The 17,595-nt window shown below is 37.2% G+C and overlaps 1 protein-coding gene across 1 annotated transcript in view; it reads right to left on the bottom strand.

Annotated features, from left to right (window-relative positions):
- Positions 1 to 17,595, bottom strand: part of LOC145686689 (uncharacterized) — a 68,028-nt gene that overhangs the window by 25,061 nt on the left and 25,372 nt on the right. Inside the window, exons 6-7 of the mRNA XM_081760232.1 lie at positions 13,001 to 13,147; positions 2,202 to 2,425 (exon numbers count right to left, since the gene is read on the bottom strand). Of these exons, the coding sequence (XP_081616358.1) occupies positions 2,202 to 2,425; positions 13,001 to 13,147 (371 nt within the window). The remainder of the gene's footprint in view (positions 1 to 2,201; positions 2,426 to 13,000; positions 13,148 to 17,595) is intronic.

Here is a 17,595-nt window from a genome sequence, read left to right as displayed (position 1 = left end):
CATGGGCTCTGGTTCGATTCCAGCTAGCGCCATGTGCGCGAGTTTTCTTGGGGTTCTCTAATTTTATTCATTCTACCGTTTCACCCATTATCATCATCACCGTCTCCTTTAGCCTCTGTGCATAATCATGGGACATTAAATTAAAAAAATAAATAAATATCTTAATACTGTACACGAGTTTTGGTTCATAACTAAAAATCTGCTTCAGACAGATATATTAATAACACACTAACAGTCTGATTAAGACATTTATTATTTATCGTAGAGCTCGGATCTTTTCTTTTCATTACTAACTAATTACCGAACCTTAAACGCAGAATTCTGATTAATAATAAGTAATATTCTTTACAGAATTAATTAATACTTATAAATCTATAATCCGATTAAAATAATTATCATAGAATTTACAACTTGTCTTTCTCATTACTTACCTGAAATTTCCAGCCATCTTAACCCATAACTAACTGCTTCACCATACATAATAATGTAATAGCTAAATTCTTTATTATTAAGGAAGTTTAAGACTGCTATATGAGCATGCATTACTACTACTAAATGTCCTATTACTCCGAAAAAAATTATCTGCTTCTTTCCTACCCTACGAAATTACACTTACATCGCATTCGTGTCCGTGTATCTAAAGTGTTTACACAATATTTCATTACGTATGAGAGGATTAAAATATATTTCAAATACACTCAGGCCGCGGTGGTTCAGTGGTAAAGCGTTCATCTCTGGTGCATAGGGTCCTTGGTTCGCGCCAAGTGGGCTTTGTGCCTGTGTGTTTTCTGGGGGTTCTCCCGTTTCCTCTCACTTTCTTCATTCCACCATTTCATTCATTTCTCATCATCACCGTCTCCTTTAGCCTACCCGGCATAACCGTGAGACGTAAAATTTACAGATTTCAATTCATTTTTTTCCAAATACAGGAATAAGGAAGTAAACATATCTCATAAATTAGCCTACTTCTCTGATTATCTAAAATCAACGAATCTATCTTATTTTTCTTTCTTCTGTAGCATCTGAGTTTTTCATTTGAATTGTTCTTCTTCTTTTAAAGCTTGAATTATAATATCTTTCAGTGTTCCTTCCTTTTTCCTAAATACTGTTTTTTTAATTATTTTACTGAATCTTTTTTGATTTTTTGAGATGTTGGTATCTCCGAGGAGCTAAAAAAAAAAAAAAAAAAAAAAAAAAAAAAAAAAAAAAAAAAAAAAAAAAAAAAAAACCTCCTGACTTTTTAATGAAATACAGCAGGCTTCCCAGACTTTCAGCATATTTTGAAACATTTCCCTGACTTTCAGATCAGTGTGAATCCTGAATTACATACTGGCAAAATATGCTTTTGCTTGTATCAGTCTGTTCTTAACATTTTGTGAATATTAACTCTCACATCGAGTCTTTAGAGCACAAATGTCACATGTCCAGTTTTCCAAATTTGTCAGGAGACTGTTTCGAACTGATAAGTGTGCCCTGGCAAAGCAGAGTTTGAGCTATGCAACAACAGTTCACTGTGTATTACCAAGGAGCTAAAAAAAATGAAATGAAATCTTTGAGTTTTACGTCCCACGATTATGCCGGTTAGGCTAAAGGAGACGGTGATGATGGGTAATGAATGAAATGGTGGAATGAAGAAAGTGGGAGGAAACGGGAGAACCCCGAGGAAACCCACGCACATGGTGTTTGTCCACCACAAAGTTCACTTGGCGGGGGCTGGGATCGAACCCGAGACCCCAAGCACCAGAAGTGAACGCTCTACCACTGAGCCACCGCGGCCCCTACCAAGGAGCTATTAACAGTAGACCTGACCTGACATTTGTGCACCTGACATAGCCGGTATCAAGGTATCGAAATAGCTGACAGTCAATATTGAGAAAAATGGACATATGACATTTGTGCTCTCAAGACTCGATATGTCACTTATCTCATTTGTGACTACAATGTCACCTTTATATATCAACATCCCTACATTTTTTTAAAAATCTACATCCCTACATGCTGAGGAAGGATTCACAGCCCAAATCAATAAATCAAAGTAATTGATTCAAAAAGATAAAAACTGGAAATGAAATTAAATGTCCAATTTAAATGATTACCACAGAAGACGGATAGTACATAGATAGACGGATAGTAAATGATTACCAGATAGAAGACGGAAACGTAAAACAGACTGATTATAGAAACGTGTTTTGCAAACTTACCTTAAATGGGAAATATCCAAGAGAAGCGGGGAGACCGTGTCTCTGGAACGCTTCTCACTAAGATTTTCCTTCCTAAGCCGGAACGCTCTCTTAAGAAGCTTAGACTCAAAGTGGGGGTCTATGTACCAAAAATAATTCTTTTGTCGCTTCGAAGAAGACCCTCCCTGCAACGGGGTGACTCTGATGAAGTATCGGCACGTTGATAGTATGTTCTTCACTGCATTCTAAGAATGAATTAATAAATAAATAAAAGCATACTCAAAATGATAAATAAGGTTGCTTCAACATATATCTTTGTATATATAAACCTGGTCAAGTGTAAAGAGTACAAAGGTGTCCAGAAAGCACAAAAAATGCAAGAGTATATCAGGTTAGTGCATCTACGGGGAAACAAGGAGTTCAATGTTCCGAGTTGCGAAATGCAAGTCGTAACAAGATTATAGATTATATTTCTCAAAATAGATTCATAACAAAAGTAAAAATACGACACACTATAATCCAAGCTTCCAAAAAAATATTTCGCATAAAGTCGGAAGATTCTGGTTTCTATATTTACATTTTTACTTCGCTGCTTCATCAAACTTTCCAAAATTTACACTCGACAGTGAACTGAAGAGTAGTGACAAGCAACACAGCAAAATATCACTCAACAATCCTTGTTCCCAACTAATAAATCAGGTAGAATAATCAATTCAAACTTCCCGATTATTTAAATTATTATCTATGCATATGAAACAAAAGAATTACTCACTTGCTTTTCTGTTGGGTGTATTCTGAATGTATTAAACGACCATAAACCGAATATTCACTTCCTTCCCATTATCAAAATACAGGTAAGGAAAATGGTTGAAGAGAGATAGGTTAAATGAGAATTAATATCAAGGGCATCAATATGTATACTAACACATCACAACCATACTAACATCATCATCATAACACATCAACTTTAAGGTCATATTCCACTCCCCAGGGAGGAGGGGAGGGGAGATTTTAAAAATAATAGAAAACGACATAATATTAGTGTTGAATTTATAGTTTTCGAGATCGCTGAGTTTAACGGTATCAGTTTTCATGATGTTCAAGTTCATCCTCACCACTTGGGGTGGGGATGGGAGAAAATGACGTTTTAAAAATAATCAGATAAGCTAGCTAATTAGTAACTACTGTAATTAGAGCAAATTAAACACATTAACATATTTTCTCGCGCTTGCGAGGGACTCTGCAGGTTGCTAGTTTTAAATATTACTTTGTGAATCTTAAAAAAAAATCCAAAATTTTGCCGCCCCCTAAGTTCTGCGGCCCTATGCTCGAGTACAGAATAGCACTTACCTAAATACGGGCCTCATCATAACAAGTAAACTCTCTCCTTATGTAGCTTCCACTGTTAATTTTTACAGTATAAATATTTTAAAACTATGTACTTCTTTTGTTGGTGTAATATAATAAATTGTTACTATACATAGTTGACAGCATACTATAGCCACTAAATTATTTCTGTTTATCCGTGTTTTGAAAATGATTCCAGTGGAATAAGCGAAAATCTGACTATCACTGTCCAATATGTGGAATTTAGTGAAGAAGAGCAAGATGAGTGGTAATATATATTCATTTTGTATAAATAGAAACAGAAACACACACTATATACAGATAGGTATCAGAATAATGGAAACACTAAAAAAAGTGAACTTAACCAGATTAATATGACGCTGCGCCACCTCAGGACAGCTCTGATGCAATATGGAATGGAGACACATAGGTCATGAGTGGGAGCAAGTGGAACACATAGGTCATGAGTGGGAGCAAGTGGAACACTACATCATTCCATGTGCAGGCATCAATGCAGTGGCAGAGGATGGAGGCGGAAATTTGCGCTGACGCTCAATTATGTTCAGACCCGGGGATTGAGCGGACCAGAGAAGGTATTCAACTTCATCCCGATGTCCCTCAAATTATGTTACATCAGCTCCAACAGTATGAATGGGCGCATTCTCATCCAGAAATATAGTAATTACCCGCAAACATCTGAACCATAGGATGTACTACTATGAGCAAAATAAATGACGCGTCTCTTTATTTTGAAGTTTTTTGAAAATATCTCCGTTTTCTTTATATGTTCGAAATTTCGGAAGGTTTCCCCAGCAGGACAGGTTAATAACAAACCCGTTTTTAATATTTGTGTTAGATATTAGCTTAAAATAAAGAAATTAGAAGCAAAAAACATTAAATCGACAGAAATCTCGAGAATTACCAACTCTGCTAAAGTGGGAAATTTTCAAGAACGCGAGGGAATTCTGCAGTTCAACACGAAGCAGCGCCATCTGTCATTGAGAGAAGCGTGGATTAGATCTACAAACGAAAATTTTAACGAAATATTTCTAGTATGTCTTATTATATGCATTATCAGCGAACTCTAAGTATTAACGTATAGATAGTGCAAATAGTGGAAATTACCTATGGAAAAAGACGAATTGTTAGCCCAATCGTAATGAAAAATCGTCTTTACTGTAGAACAGGTTCAGCTTACGTAAGAAAGCAAATAGCTTAGTTAGATAAAGCAACGAGTTTGTATACCGAAGGTAGACGGTTCGAATCCCGTGGAAGTACTGTTGTCATTTTTATCACTAAGGCTATTTTATTTTTTTTTATTTGGGAAAGAATCAAATTGTAACATATGTGTAAAACTCATGACGATACAAAAAAAAAAAAAAAAAAAAAAAAAAAAAAAAAAAGAGAGAGAGAGAGAGAAAATATCGTCGCATTTGCACTAATGTCTCTAATTTTTGTTTGCAAACAGATTCTTAATTATTTCCCCTGTGCTCACTGATGCATAACGAATGTTTTCCAGTAAATGTTAATTCTAATTTGGAGAATTTTATAGTTTCACAATGTTTCTCACTACATAGTCTTCTATCTACGTGTTTGGATATTTTGATAACAGATTTCCCTATTAAATGTTTAATTTTCTCTATAAATATTTGTCTTAAATTGAAATTGTTTTGAATTTACTACATAAGCAAAGTTGCCCGAAGGAGGAGAGCTCAAGTAATAGATATTCTACGTAAAAGCAACCTATTGTAGAATGATGATGCTTCTTACCTTCAGCACATAATCTTAACGTTAGAGAGTCAGAGAGAGAAAAATCCTGTTTTTCCTCCCCTATGACCACTCATCTTAAAGCTCTACCTATAATGATTCGTGTCACATAATTTCGGCTCTCCAAAGACATTCATATTTATTATTATTATTATTATTATTATTATTATTATTATTATTATTATTATTATTCCTGAATATGCCACCCTTACATAATGTTGTAACTTTAGACATCTTAGTTGAGTTGATTTTGAGTTTAACGTCCCGTTCAGCAGCGAGGCTATATGAGACGTGGACCTACTGATTAATTTGAGCAACCACGTCACAAAATTTAAAATGTATGAGGGGGCACGACGTTTTATTTCCCCTCCTCTCTTTTCAGCACCCTCCAACAGAAGGTATATAACTTCTGAGAAGCAGGGCAGACAAAATGAATAAGAAATATATTTAGAGCATCCTTTCCTCCTTCGTGAATGTAATATCACGTAGCATTTTTTATTCTACTGAAGACGACCCTAGGCCGTTATGGTTAGGTAACAAAAGAAATATCTAATATATTTATAGCGCCCCTTAACTGTAATATTACCTCTTCTTTATTTGTTCGAGGCTTCCCTACACAACCAAGGGTGACAAAAAGAATAGGAAAAGTGTCTAAAGATTACAAAAGACTTTATATTTTGACAGAAACAAAGCAGTATATACACAACATTGCTTTCGTTAACAAGTGTTTTACCCTTGAGTCGCTTATAAAATTAGGCAGAATAACTTTTGCCGATCATTGTTCTAGAGGGATTTGTCCAGGATGGTTTGGTGTCGAGCTAATAACGATGAGTATGTTTATTTACATCACTGTTAAAGAAATAGCAAACTTTCTGAAAGGAACTTACTTAGGAAACAGATCTTCCTTCTACTTAGCCAGAGCCCACTCTGAAAAATTGCATCTGGCGTTCTGAGTGAAAGTTCTATGGGACTATTAGAAAAATATATTCCCGTTTCCACGCTGATGGTAGAATTTCTTAAACAGTTATTGAATTACGTTCGAAGGGTAGGCGTAAATAGCGCCCCCGCAACAATGTGGCGTGGGGACCGCACAAGCTGCAAGGCCAAAAAATATACAGAAAGTACGCAGGGGCGGAGCAGGCCAAATTTTCACACGGGTAAAGTGACTTTTTGGCGCCCTTCCCCTATATTTTACATTTTATCATAGTGTTTTTAATAGTTTAAACCAGGAGCGTCATTTCAGATTTTGCTTTGAGGGAGGGGGGGGGGCAAGACCTCTTGATATAAGTAAAATTTCGCGTTTTTCACTGATTTACTACTATTCTAATGATAAAATCTATATACATCTCAAACTCAGGGGGTCAAATGCCCCTCCCTGCCCTCCCTAAATGACGCCCCTGTTTTAAACCCATTTTCAAAAAGAAATCCATTACCTAGGAAAACTTCACAAAGAATATGGCCCGCTATAAACAATACCAACTCCCCCCCCCCCCGGTCTAGTGACTGGCACGCCTGCCTTCTGTGGTACCGGGTCCAATTCCCGGTGGATTACTGTTGAACGATAAAAGTGGTTCGGATTCCACTATAATTAGTATCCACATCTCCCTTGCCCATTAAGGCATAACCGTGGAACGCTAAACTCAAGCAAACAAACAAACAATACTTAATTTCCGGCACTCTTTATTCTACATGCCATCTCTCAATTTTTCGATACAGCCCCCTTAGTACTATGAAACTCTCTTCTTCCATAGTGAAATAGAAAAAGATCATATAATTGCCACTACTTTACAAGAATATAAACCAAAAACGTCAGTAGAAAGCACATTATAAAATTTACTTTTTGAGGCTCGTTTTGGTGCCCCTCTTTCTCTGGCGCCCCGGGCAATCGCCCGGCCCTTAGTCCGCCCTTGAAAGTACGGACGCATAACTAAGGATTGCGGAGGAGAGGTTAACCTTCATGTTATGCCACTGGTTTGACGTGTTTAAAATGTTCAGTAAGTGATCGGTTAGTGAAATAATTTCGACGGTTACTGATGTTTAAAGTTTAGCTAAGACAAAGCTACCTAATCAAATACATTTGATATCGCGATGTCACAATTTGATTTTTCCTCACATAAAAAAGATAAAAACAATAGTAATAAAAACCCTTACTCGTACTGGGCTCCTAACTAACTAACAACCTAATTCTTACAGACTAGTTGCTCTGACCAACTGAGTTTCGATTTCTTACGCGAAAGAAGTCTGTTATATTAAGAGGCATGCTTTTCATTATCAAAACTGTTCGAAGTAATACGAACATGGCTTAAGAACAGAGACGGAACTGAATTACCACTCGATTGACCTTGAGGGCAAATCACCAAAGCGTAGCTATAAACGTAAGTTCCAGCATGCATTTCTCTGGAGTTGTGTTCAGTATTCCTGTCTGCCAGTCATGCTTGTTCGTAGGAGTAATATGTTACAAACCTAACCTTTCGATAGAGCACAATGACAGAGAATCAGAGGAAAGAAATTCTTGCCATTGTGAACGTGGGATACCACACTGTGCAATAAAACTGACGCGTCTCCTTGAAATGATATTTCATAGAAAATAACTCGTTTTCCTTTATATAGTCTATCCGAAGTTTTTGAGGGTTTCAAAATGAGGAAATGTTACTGACAAACAAGAACGCATTTAGGGGTGGGTCCAGGGGGTCCGGACCCCCTCTGAAACCCCAACTTTTCTGTAAATTTAGCCTAATTTTGGGGATTATCTTTTAAAATTTTATTATAATTTATCCTAATATTGAAGTCGGACCCCTCCCGAAATAAATTACTGCATACGTGTCTCTGACAATTTTGAATGTATTCGTTAAATAATAATATCAAATTCAGATTTCAACGGATTTACATGTTTCATGGCGTCTACATACCGAAAATGTGACTTTTCGACACCCGTCCTTCCGGTCCGTCCGTTCGGCACACTTTTATATGCACTCGCCTAGAGGCCATACCGTTCAACTTATCTACACCAAATTTTAAACTTAGGGTTTACTTAGTATTCTTACAGGAGCTTTTCCATTTTTTCATATCACCTAAAATAAGTGTGGTTTACAAACAGCCGAAAATCGAAAAACGCTATTTTCTCAAAAATGGTTTAAGCAATTTTGTTTATTTTTCATTAATCAATATTTAATTAACAACCCTATATTGCAGTATCAAATATTTCTCTTAGAAAAATTTACAAGGGGTAGTTTATTCTTGGAGGTGACTTTTTCTCGACGATTTTCTCAGAAAAGACCCTGGCGAATTTTGTACACACTTCATAAATAAATATTTGACCTTACAACATGGTATAAGTCAATTGACCTGAAAAATATATGAGTAGTAGTTTATTCTTGGACTTGAATTTATTCTCAGTGAGTTCTCAAACACGACCAGTTGGCAACCCTGTATCTCGACAACGAAGCTGAATTCGAAAACTGCAAGAGGACCATTTGTCTCCTTTTGATGTCACGAATCACCTCCCGAAGTTTGTGGACATCTTTCAGGTTCACCCTTAATGAAGCTTCTTTTCGAAAAGTTAACTATTAACTTTAGGCATTGTTTATCTTTTTTTTAAATCACAAATGTCGTTATTAATTTTAAGGCAGAGAACTACTTCTGAGAGAATATATCTTGAAAAATAATTTTAAAACTTAGACTTTTGTTTTCGAGACATTCCAGACAAGACGAGACATTTTACAAGCTATCTCGTGTCCAAAACATTTGGCTCGTATTATCTTGGATGTCACAAAGCGCGTCTTGTCTCTTTCTCGAGACATGTCTTATCTCGTGCGCATTCGTTAACACTTGGAAAGGATTATCTTTCTACTCAAAGCATTGTTTTTATAATGGTTGCATATTTATGATAATTGATGTCCACATAAATTACAGTCCTTTCAGTTGAATTAATTTTTATTATTATTATTATTATTGAAATTGCAATATCTAGTTTAACGTTGGACGATTATACACCTACGCTAAGGGAGAATGATGATGAATGAAATGGTGAAATGAAGAAAGTGGGAGGAAAATGGAAAATCTCAAGAAAACACATACCCATGCACACGGTATTTGTCCACCTCAAATTTCACTTGACACGAAGTGGAATCGAGCCACGGACCCCCTGCACAAAAGGTCCCTGCAATGCTTTATTATTATTATTATTATTAATAATAATAATAATAATAATAATAATAATAATAATAATAATAATAATAATAATAATTGAAGCGAGCTTAACGAGTTTCAACCGTACGACTCAACCAACGTTTGGGTGCCTATTCGTTCGTCGGTTCCATGAGAACTTCTCATAAAAGACATTTCATTTTAATGAAACTAGTAAGTGCCTTCTTTTAGCTCTGCGAAGTAACTATTGCTTGGAATATGAATCTGCAAAACATAAGAGGTAAAATTAACCAAATGGTGCAAGTTTCCACTTATATATACAAAACAATTTTGCAATATCAACTACGTGAATCTTGTCCCATAAAGAAGCCGAAACCCCTACACCGAAGAGCCCTCCGAGATTTGATCATTGTCCACACGGACCCCCTATACTGAATCCCCCCCGTAGCCCCCTATACTGAATCCCCCCCGGAGATTTGATCATTGTCCACTCGGACTGAATTTGTCATTTGGAACCAACACTTTAATACGAAGCAAAATATTTCTTTAAAATAGACGAAAAATTCGAAAGTTATAAACATGTTAATAATTTTGCCTTTTCTCATAAGGGGGCCGTATTAGCCTACACTGAAGAGCCCCACGAGATTTGATCATTGACCACTTGGACTGAAATTCTCATTTGAAACCAAAACTTTAATATGAAGCCAAAAATTAAACTTTTACATCAATTTAAACTGACTGGGTTCCGGTTCCCCCCACTATTGTTTAGTTTAGTTAAGTGGTAATTTGTGACAGCTTCACATCATCAAAAAAATGTTTCACTTCAACTCCCCTCCCTCAGGAGTTCGTGCTGGATCCACCACTGGAATCAATAGACACTCTTCCTATTCTTTTTGTCACCCTTGATTGTGTAGGGGCTCCCTCGTACAAATAAAGAAGCGGTAATATTACAATCAAGGAGCGCTATATATTAGGTATTTTTTTAGTTACCTACCCCTAACCGCACAGGGCCATCTTTCGTAGAATAAAAAATATTACGTGATATTCCAATCATGAAAGGTGAGAGGATGCTGTAAGTATATTTCTTATTCATTTTGTCTGTCCTGCTTATCAAAAATTACTTTCTGTTGGAAGGGTACTGAAATGAGAGGGGCAAAATAAAAAGTCGTACCCCCTCCTACATGGTTGCTCAAATAAGTACTAAAGAAAGCATTTTAAACTAAGATATTTAAGATTTAAACTAGGAAACTAAGATATCCTTACATTATGTAAGGATGGCATATTCAGGATTATTATTATTATTATTATTATTATTATTATTATTATTTGAATGTTTTTGGAGCACCGAAATTTTGTGAGACGAACAATGATATGTAGAGGTTTAAGATGGGTGGTCATAGAGGAGGAAAAAACAGGATTTTTCTCTGTCTGACTCTCTAACGTAAAGATTATGTGCTGAAGGTAAGAAGCATCATCATTCTACAATAGGTTGCTTTTACGTAGAATATCAATTACTTGAGTTCTCCTCCTTCGGTCTACTTACCTTATGTAGTAAATTCAAAACAATTTCAATTCAATACAAATACATTGTAAAACTTTTCTGTAATTAAACATCTAGGGAAAATTAAACATTTAATAGGGACATCTGTTATCAAAATATCCAAACACGTAGATAGAATACTATCTAGTGAGAAATATTGTGAAACTTTATAAAATTCTCCAAATTAGAATTAACATTTACTGGGAAACATTCGTTATGCGCCAGCGAGCATATGGTGAGTAGTGAGCACAGGGGAAATAATTACGAAACTGTTTGCAAACAAAATTAGGGACGCTAATGCAAGTGCGACAACGGCATTTTTTCTTTTTTTGGTATCGTCATGAGTTTTACAGATACCTTACAATTTAATTCTTTCGCACATAAAAAAATAAATAAAATAACCGTAGTGTAGAGATAAAAATGACAACGGCACTTCCATGGGATCGAACCCGCTACCGTCAGCATACGGACTCGTTGCTTTAACTAACTGAGCTATTTGTTTTTTTACGTGAACTGAGCCTGTTCCGGTAAAGACGATATTTCATTACGATCGTCCTACCAATTCGTCCTTTTCCATAGATAATTTCCACTATTTGCTCTATCTTTATGTTAATACTTAGCATATATTCATATATTTGGAGTTTGCAGATAATGCATATAATAAGACATACTAGAAATATTCGTTAAAAGTTTAGTTTGTAGATTTAATCCACATTTCTCTCAATGACATAGATGTCGCTGCTTCGTGTTGAAATGCAGAATTCCCTCGTGTTCTTGAAAATTTCCCACTTTAGCAGAGTTGGTAATTCTCGAGATTTCTGTCGATTTAATGTTTTTTGCTTCTAATTTCTTTATTTTAAGCTAATATCTAACACAAATATAATAAAATAACAAAATAAGCTAATATCTAACACAATAAAAACGGGTTTGTTATTAACCTGTCCTGCTGGGGAAACCTTCCGAAATTTCGAACATAAATTTCGAAATTTAAAGAAAACGGAGATATTTTCAAAAAACTTCAAAATAAAGAGACGCGTCATTTATTTTGCTCATGATAGTACATGGTCCCCTAAATGTTGACATAATCACGGACAATGACGTCATCGGTAAGAATCAACAGAAGACCCACTGAAAATCAGGATGTTGCTGCCAACAGCATGCAGTCACCGCCATGTTTCATGGTTGGGCGGAGACACTATGGATCATACGCCCATTTGGACATTGAACACATAAACACAGAACGAGTTAGAAATAAGGTAACAATAAATCATCCCAGCATATCTCGTTTCTAATCATTAGCAGTTTCGCCCCTGCAACTCGACCTCATATGTCCATGTTGTGTAAAACGCGACAGACTGCGGGTAGTGGTGCTTCAGTTCTTTTGTCAATTGCACCGCAGTGGCACCACGGTTCTAAGTGACAATTCACTTTAATGCTCGGTGGGACTTTTTAGTGAGGATTTTCTTCCGACCACTATTCCTCTTCTCCAAAATGAAAATGAAAATGAAATCTTTGAGTTTTACGTCCCACGATTATGCCGGGTAGGTTAAAGGAGACGGTGAAGATGAGAAATGATTGAAATGGTGGAATGAAGTGGGAGGAAATGGGAGAACCCCGAGAAAACCCACGAACACGTGTTTGTCCATTCTCCAAAATGATTTTGCCGCTAGTTTTGTGAACCGTTATCACTTTGAACACAGTCCTTCACGTTACACCCAACATGCTTGCCACTTTTGTCACGCTCGCACCACATAACCGAACGCTAACAATTTTCCCTCTTTGGAAATCACAGCTAGCCAATTTTACACTATCACCGTCTGCTCAGTTCATTGGGCACCACAGTACTACTACCTCTCACGTAGTTCCGTTTGCCCTAAGAACCACTGCAACAACAGCCTGGCGCTGCGATAGCTGCCAACCCAAACGTATGATGTGTTTCAACCAAATGTGCTTCCATTATTCTGAAAACCATCTACAGTACATCAATGTACCACAAAGTAAAATTAGAAAGAATACTCACCTTCCACTCTTGACCTGCAGTTATGTAGTAGGGGTAATTTCTTGTAATATACGAATAAATACCATCCAAAGACCGGTGCCTATCGGGAGAAGACGCAATTGCCTGAACAATTAGCTGCAAGTAAGTATACGGCGGTCTTAAATGTGCCTGAAAAAAAGCACAATTCTTTTTTAACACTTATGTTTGAAATATAAAATATCCTCTTTTTCACCTAAAAAGCATTATATAAAAATTGATTAGGCCATATTTTGGGGCTGATGGAATAAATTGCTTTTATCACTAATTATTTAAAGTTAAATAACTTCTTACAGTATGGTGCCAATGATTTAAGTATACACAACTTGCGGAAAAATGACACCACCAAACTCTGAGAAGTTATTCCTTATATCAAATGAAAGAAAAGGTTCTAATAAACTTCGAAAAATACCTCCTTTCAGTTATTAACCGCGGAAAATGCGAAAAATCGGGTTTTAAAATATATCTTTGAAAACTATGGGACCTATCGCAAGTGGTTCATGAAAACACAGGAACTAGTATCCACTCCAACAAAATATTATAAAGTTCTGCTAGTGTAGGTTTAGGTAGAGCAAATTATAGTCCGAAATCGTTTTCTTTCACTACTGGAGTTTATTACAAAATTTCACTATAATACAAATAAGTACAAATTCTCTAAACGTTTAGGCAAAAGTAGGTGTCTCCTTCGACCTGATGGTGTCGGGAAGGATTCCTCACGAAGCAAGCTATGTGAGGAGGGGTAGGGCATTCCACTACAAGCAGCGTGGGGTTAGAGTCCCTACAAAGCTCCACTGCAAGGCGGGTGTTGTGATAAGAAATCTCCCAATGCTTCACTAGGCAGAGAGAGAGGTAAAGGTTTCCACAAGACTCCACTGCAAGTCTGGAAGTCTAGAGCTCCACTGCAAGTTAAAGGCTTGGGTTGGATAAGATTCTTCCAAAACTCCACTGCAGCTAAGGAAGGAGATTTGACTAGTCGGAGACTGATGCTTGTCGCTGAATCCTCTCGGTTATACAGGTTTTCCATGTGAGGCGGTGGTGCTTCTGTCCCTGTCGTCCGTAGCTATAGCAATCCATAGCAAGACGCACATGGTTAATGTTGGTCAATATAAGCACGTGTCGGTTGCTTGTAAATAAAACCATGTGGGACATTACAATATCCATATTTCAGAACCCTCCGATACACACGTAACAAATCGTATAAAGTAAGTCGGGAACGGGGATACACTTTTTAAGTACTGAGTACTCGTTGCGTACGTACGATTGTGAAAACAGACATTTAGATAGCATACAAACTAGTTTCTGTGCAATGCCATGAACTATTTGCGATACGTCCAATAGTTTTCAAGTTGGGGCGTTTTAAGGCATGATTTCTCGCATTTTCGGTACTTAATAACTCCGAAACAAAGCTTTTTGACCCATGTTTCCTTTTATTTGATACTAGCAGAATACCCGTTCTTCGTGCGAGGAGAATATGTTTCATTCTAAACATAAAGTAGTAATGGGGACTGAATTTGGATTTAAACGGCATCGAAAATATCACTGTTCGCATCAGCGACCCCGAAAAACTATGGATTTGACACTAATATCGGTCATTTTTAAACATTTCCCCCTCCCCTACGTTGCACCGTCAAAGTGAAATGATAAAAACCATCCCAGGCTCGAACCTCATCTATGTTGAAAATTTAATCGAGATCAGTCGAGTGGTGCAAGAGTTATTAGGTCATAAACACAGTGATTTTCATTTATATATATATATATATATATATATATTAGATAGATGGATAAGGAATCAATTTCTGGTGTTTGGTAATGTTACTTTTCTGTAGATTGTATATTCATAAACTAAATTAGTTTATTCGTTTAAAATGAAGTACATTGGTTACATTACTCTGACTAAACGATCCAGGTTTTCGAGTACTATACTACATGAAGAAACTTAAACCATATAAATTTAAACCAATTTATAGAATCAACATTACTCTTCCTTGGCTAATGCTTCTTTTATTAAAAATAACTAAAATACGTAGGCAAGTCAAGAAAGACTTGGACTGATTTTTTTCCCGGCAGTTCTGTTAACGCTGGAGCTTCATAGTTTGGCATACAAGTAGGGTGGGTCTTGCTGTGAATATATATAAAATGTTGTTAAGGAACCATTGCATGTTTGGTAACCACGACTTTTTATTGCAGGTGATGTTCTGCGCCGCCTCTAGAAGTCGCCTGTAGAAGAAATGGAGTCATTACGAGATGAACAATTTGCAGTTATACGGTTCTGCTATCGCCTGGGGAAAAGTGCAACAGAAACTCTAGGAATGTTGAGAGCAGCCTACAAAGATGACGCTCTGCCTCGAAGTACCGTGTTCTGATGGTTCAAAGAGTTTAAAGAGGGCCGAATGACAATCACGAAAGCTGGTGGACCAGGTGTATCAGCGTCAGCTGTTACTGAGGTGAACATTAACACGGCAGCAGTCATTGTTAGAGAAGATCGCCGCATCAGTATCGACGATCTGGCAGCCGCACTACGTATATCTCATGGCAGTGCCTTCACAATTTTGCATGACAACCTCCACATGAGCCGAGTGTGTGCTCGATGGATTCCGCGACTCCTGACACCAGAGCAGAAGGCCGTTCGAGTGGAGACTTGCAGGGAGCTGTTGCAAAGGTTTGAGGATGGTGGAGACGCCTATATGGAGTCAATTGTCACCGGCGATGAGTCATGGCTTCATCATTTCGATCCTGAGGGCAAGCAAGCCAGTATGCAGTGGAAGACACCAGGTTCGCCCACACCAAAAAAGGCAAAGATTGTGAAGTCGGCAGGCAAGGTGATGGTGATCTGGTTCTTTGATCATCTTGGTATGGTGTATCAGCATGCTGTTCCCTCCGGCACTACTGTAACTGCAACATATTACGTGTCAGTCGTTCAGACCTTACGGCAGCACATTGCGAAGAAACGACCAAACCTTCGCAATGGCGGTTGGAGACTCCACCATGACAACGCGAGACCACACGTGGCACATGCTGTCCTCGAATACCTACATCAGCACAATATCAACTGTGTGCCACACCCACCGTATAGCCCAGATCTCGCACCGTGCGACTTTTTTCTATTCCCTGCCCTAAAATCCAGACTGCGTGGACGCCGCTTCTCCGATAATTCCGAGGTTCTGAAGGCATCGGAGGCGGTTTTGAAGGACCTCTCAAAGAATGGCGTGCGACACGTGTTTGAGGACTGGAAGACTCGAATGAAAAAGTGCACTCAAATGGGCGGGGACTACTTTGAAAAGGATCATGTGCCTGTTGCTGAGTAATAATAAATTGCCTAGAAAAAAAATCAGTCCAAGTCTTTCTTGACTAGCCCTCGTACAATCTTAAACTTCCTCCAAAAGTTTAGTTTTTAAGCTCAAGACTTCGTTAATCTTTTCTGGTTATTTTAACGAACGTTAATATAATTATATTTTAATAATATATAGATATAAAGCTTCTTTCATTTATAGATTTATTTGGTTTATCCTATGCAAACATATTAGATTTATCATATAACGATGAATTAAGGACACCTATGTCCATAGGTTACAAATTGATACAGATAAATTTTCAGGAGAGGGGTCGGGGAAAGATGATGGAACAAAAATTCGAAATAAATATTGTTGTTTAAAATTGAATGCTTATAATGGAAAAATATCAACGGTAATATTTTCAAAATCGAAACTAACACTTTATAACGTGGTTAAACTGCAAAGCAACTAATTTCCAGTGAATTTCCAATGCTACAATTTCCAATGAGTATCTAGATATACAAGCAATTCCGTACTCATAGCAGCGAAGAACAATATTTGAAAAATGAAATGAAATCTTTGAGTTTTACGTCCCACGGTTATGCCGGTTAGGCTAATGGAGACGGTGATGATGAGTAATAAATGAAATGGTGGAATGAAGAAAGTGGGAGGAAATGGGAGAATCCCGAGGAAACCCACGCACGCGATGTTTGTCCACCACAAAGTTCACTTGGCGGGGGGCTGGGATCGAACCCGGGACCCCAAGCACCAGAGGTGAACGCTCTACCACTGAGCCACCGCGGCCCCAAACAATATTTGAATTTGTTTTGCAATATACTTGTACTTTTGCCTAAAAATTAGTATTTATAGAGAGGACCAAATTTAGTATCTATATTTTCTGTCAAGTTGAAATTTATCCCTTGAAGGTATTTTCCTATGACTTGAATTGTTAAGTTACTGGAAATAACAAAAGGTTATGAAATTTAAGATAGACGATTTCTGCCTTTTTTAAAGTAAAGCGCTTTTTATATCTACTGGAATTGCAGCTATTAAAATTGGCAAGTTCGTACAGGAAAATAGCGTCCAATACAAACTACCCTCGCTGTGAAACTTTTGACTCTTGTGTAATCATGCCTACGAATGCATAAAATGAGACATCAAGGCATTCGATAAAGTTTTACTTTAGCCAATTCATTCATTCATTCGAATTTTGACGAACCACACGTAACTTACCTAACCGTACACTAATAAATAAGAATTTAACTCCTCTGTTATGCATATTAACTTGAAATGCACACCCAGGTCTCT

Source organism: Thermobia domestica, chromosome 5 (genome assembly GCF_964235325.1).
Source record: "Thermobia domestica chromosome 5, izTheDome1.hap1.1, whole genome shotgun sequence".
NCBI lineage: Eukaryota > Metazoa > Arthropoda > Insecta > Zygentoma > Lepismatidae > Thermobia > Thermobia domestica.
This window is presented reverse-complemented; position numbering and strand designations above follow the sequence as displayed.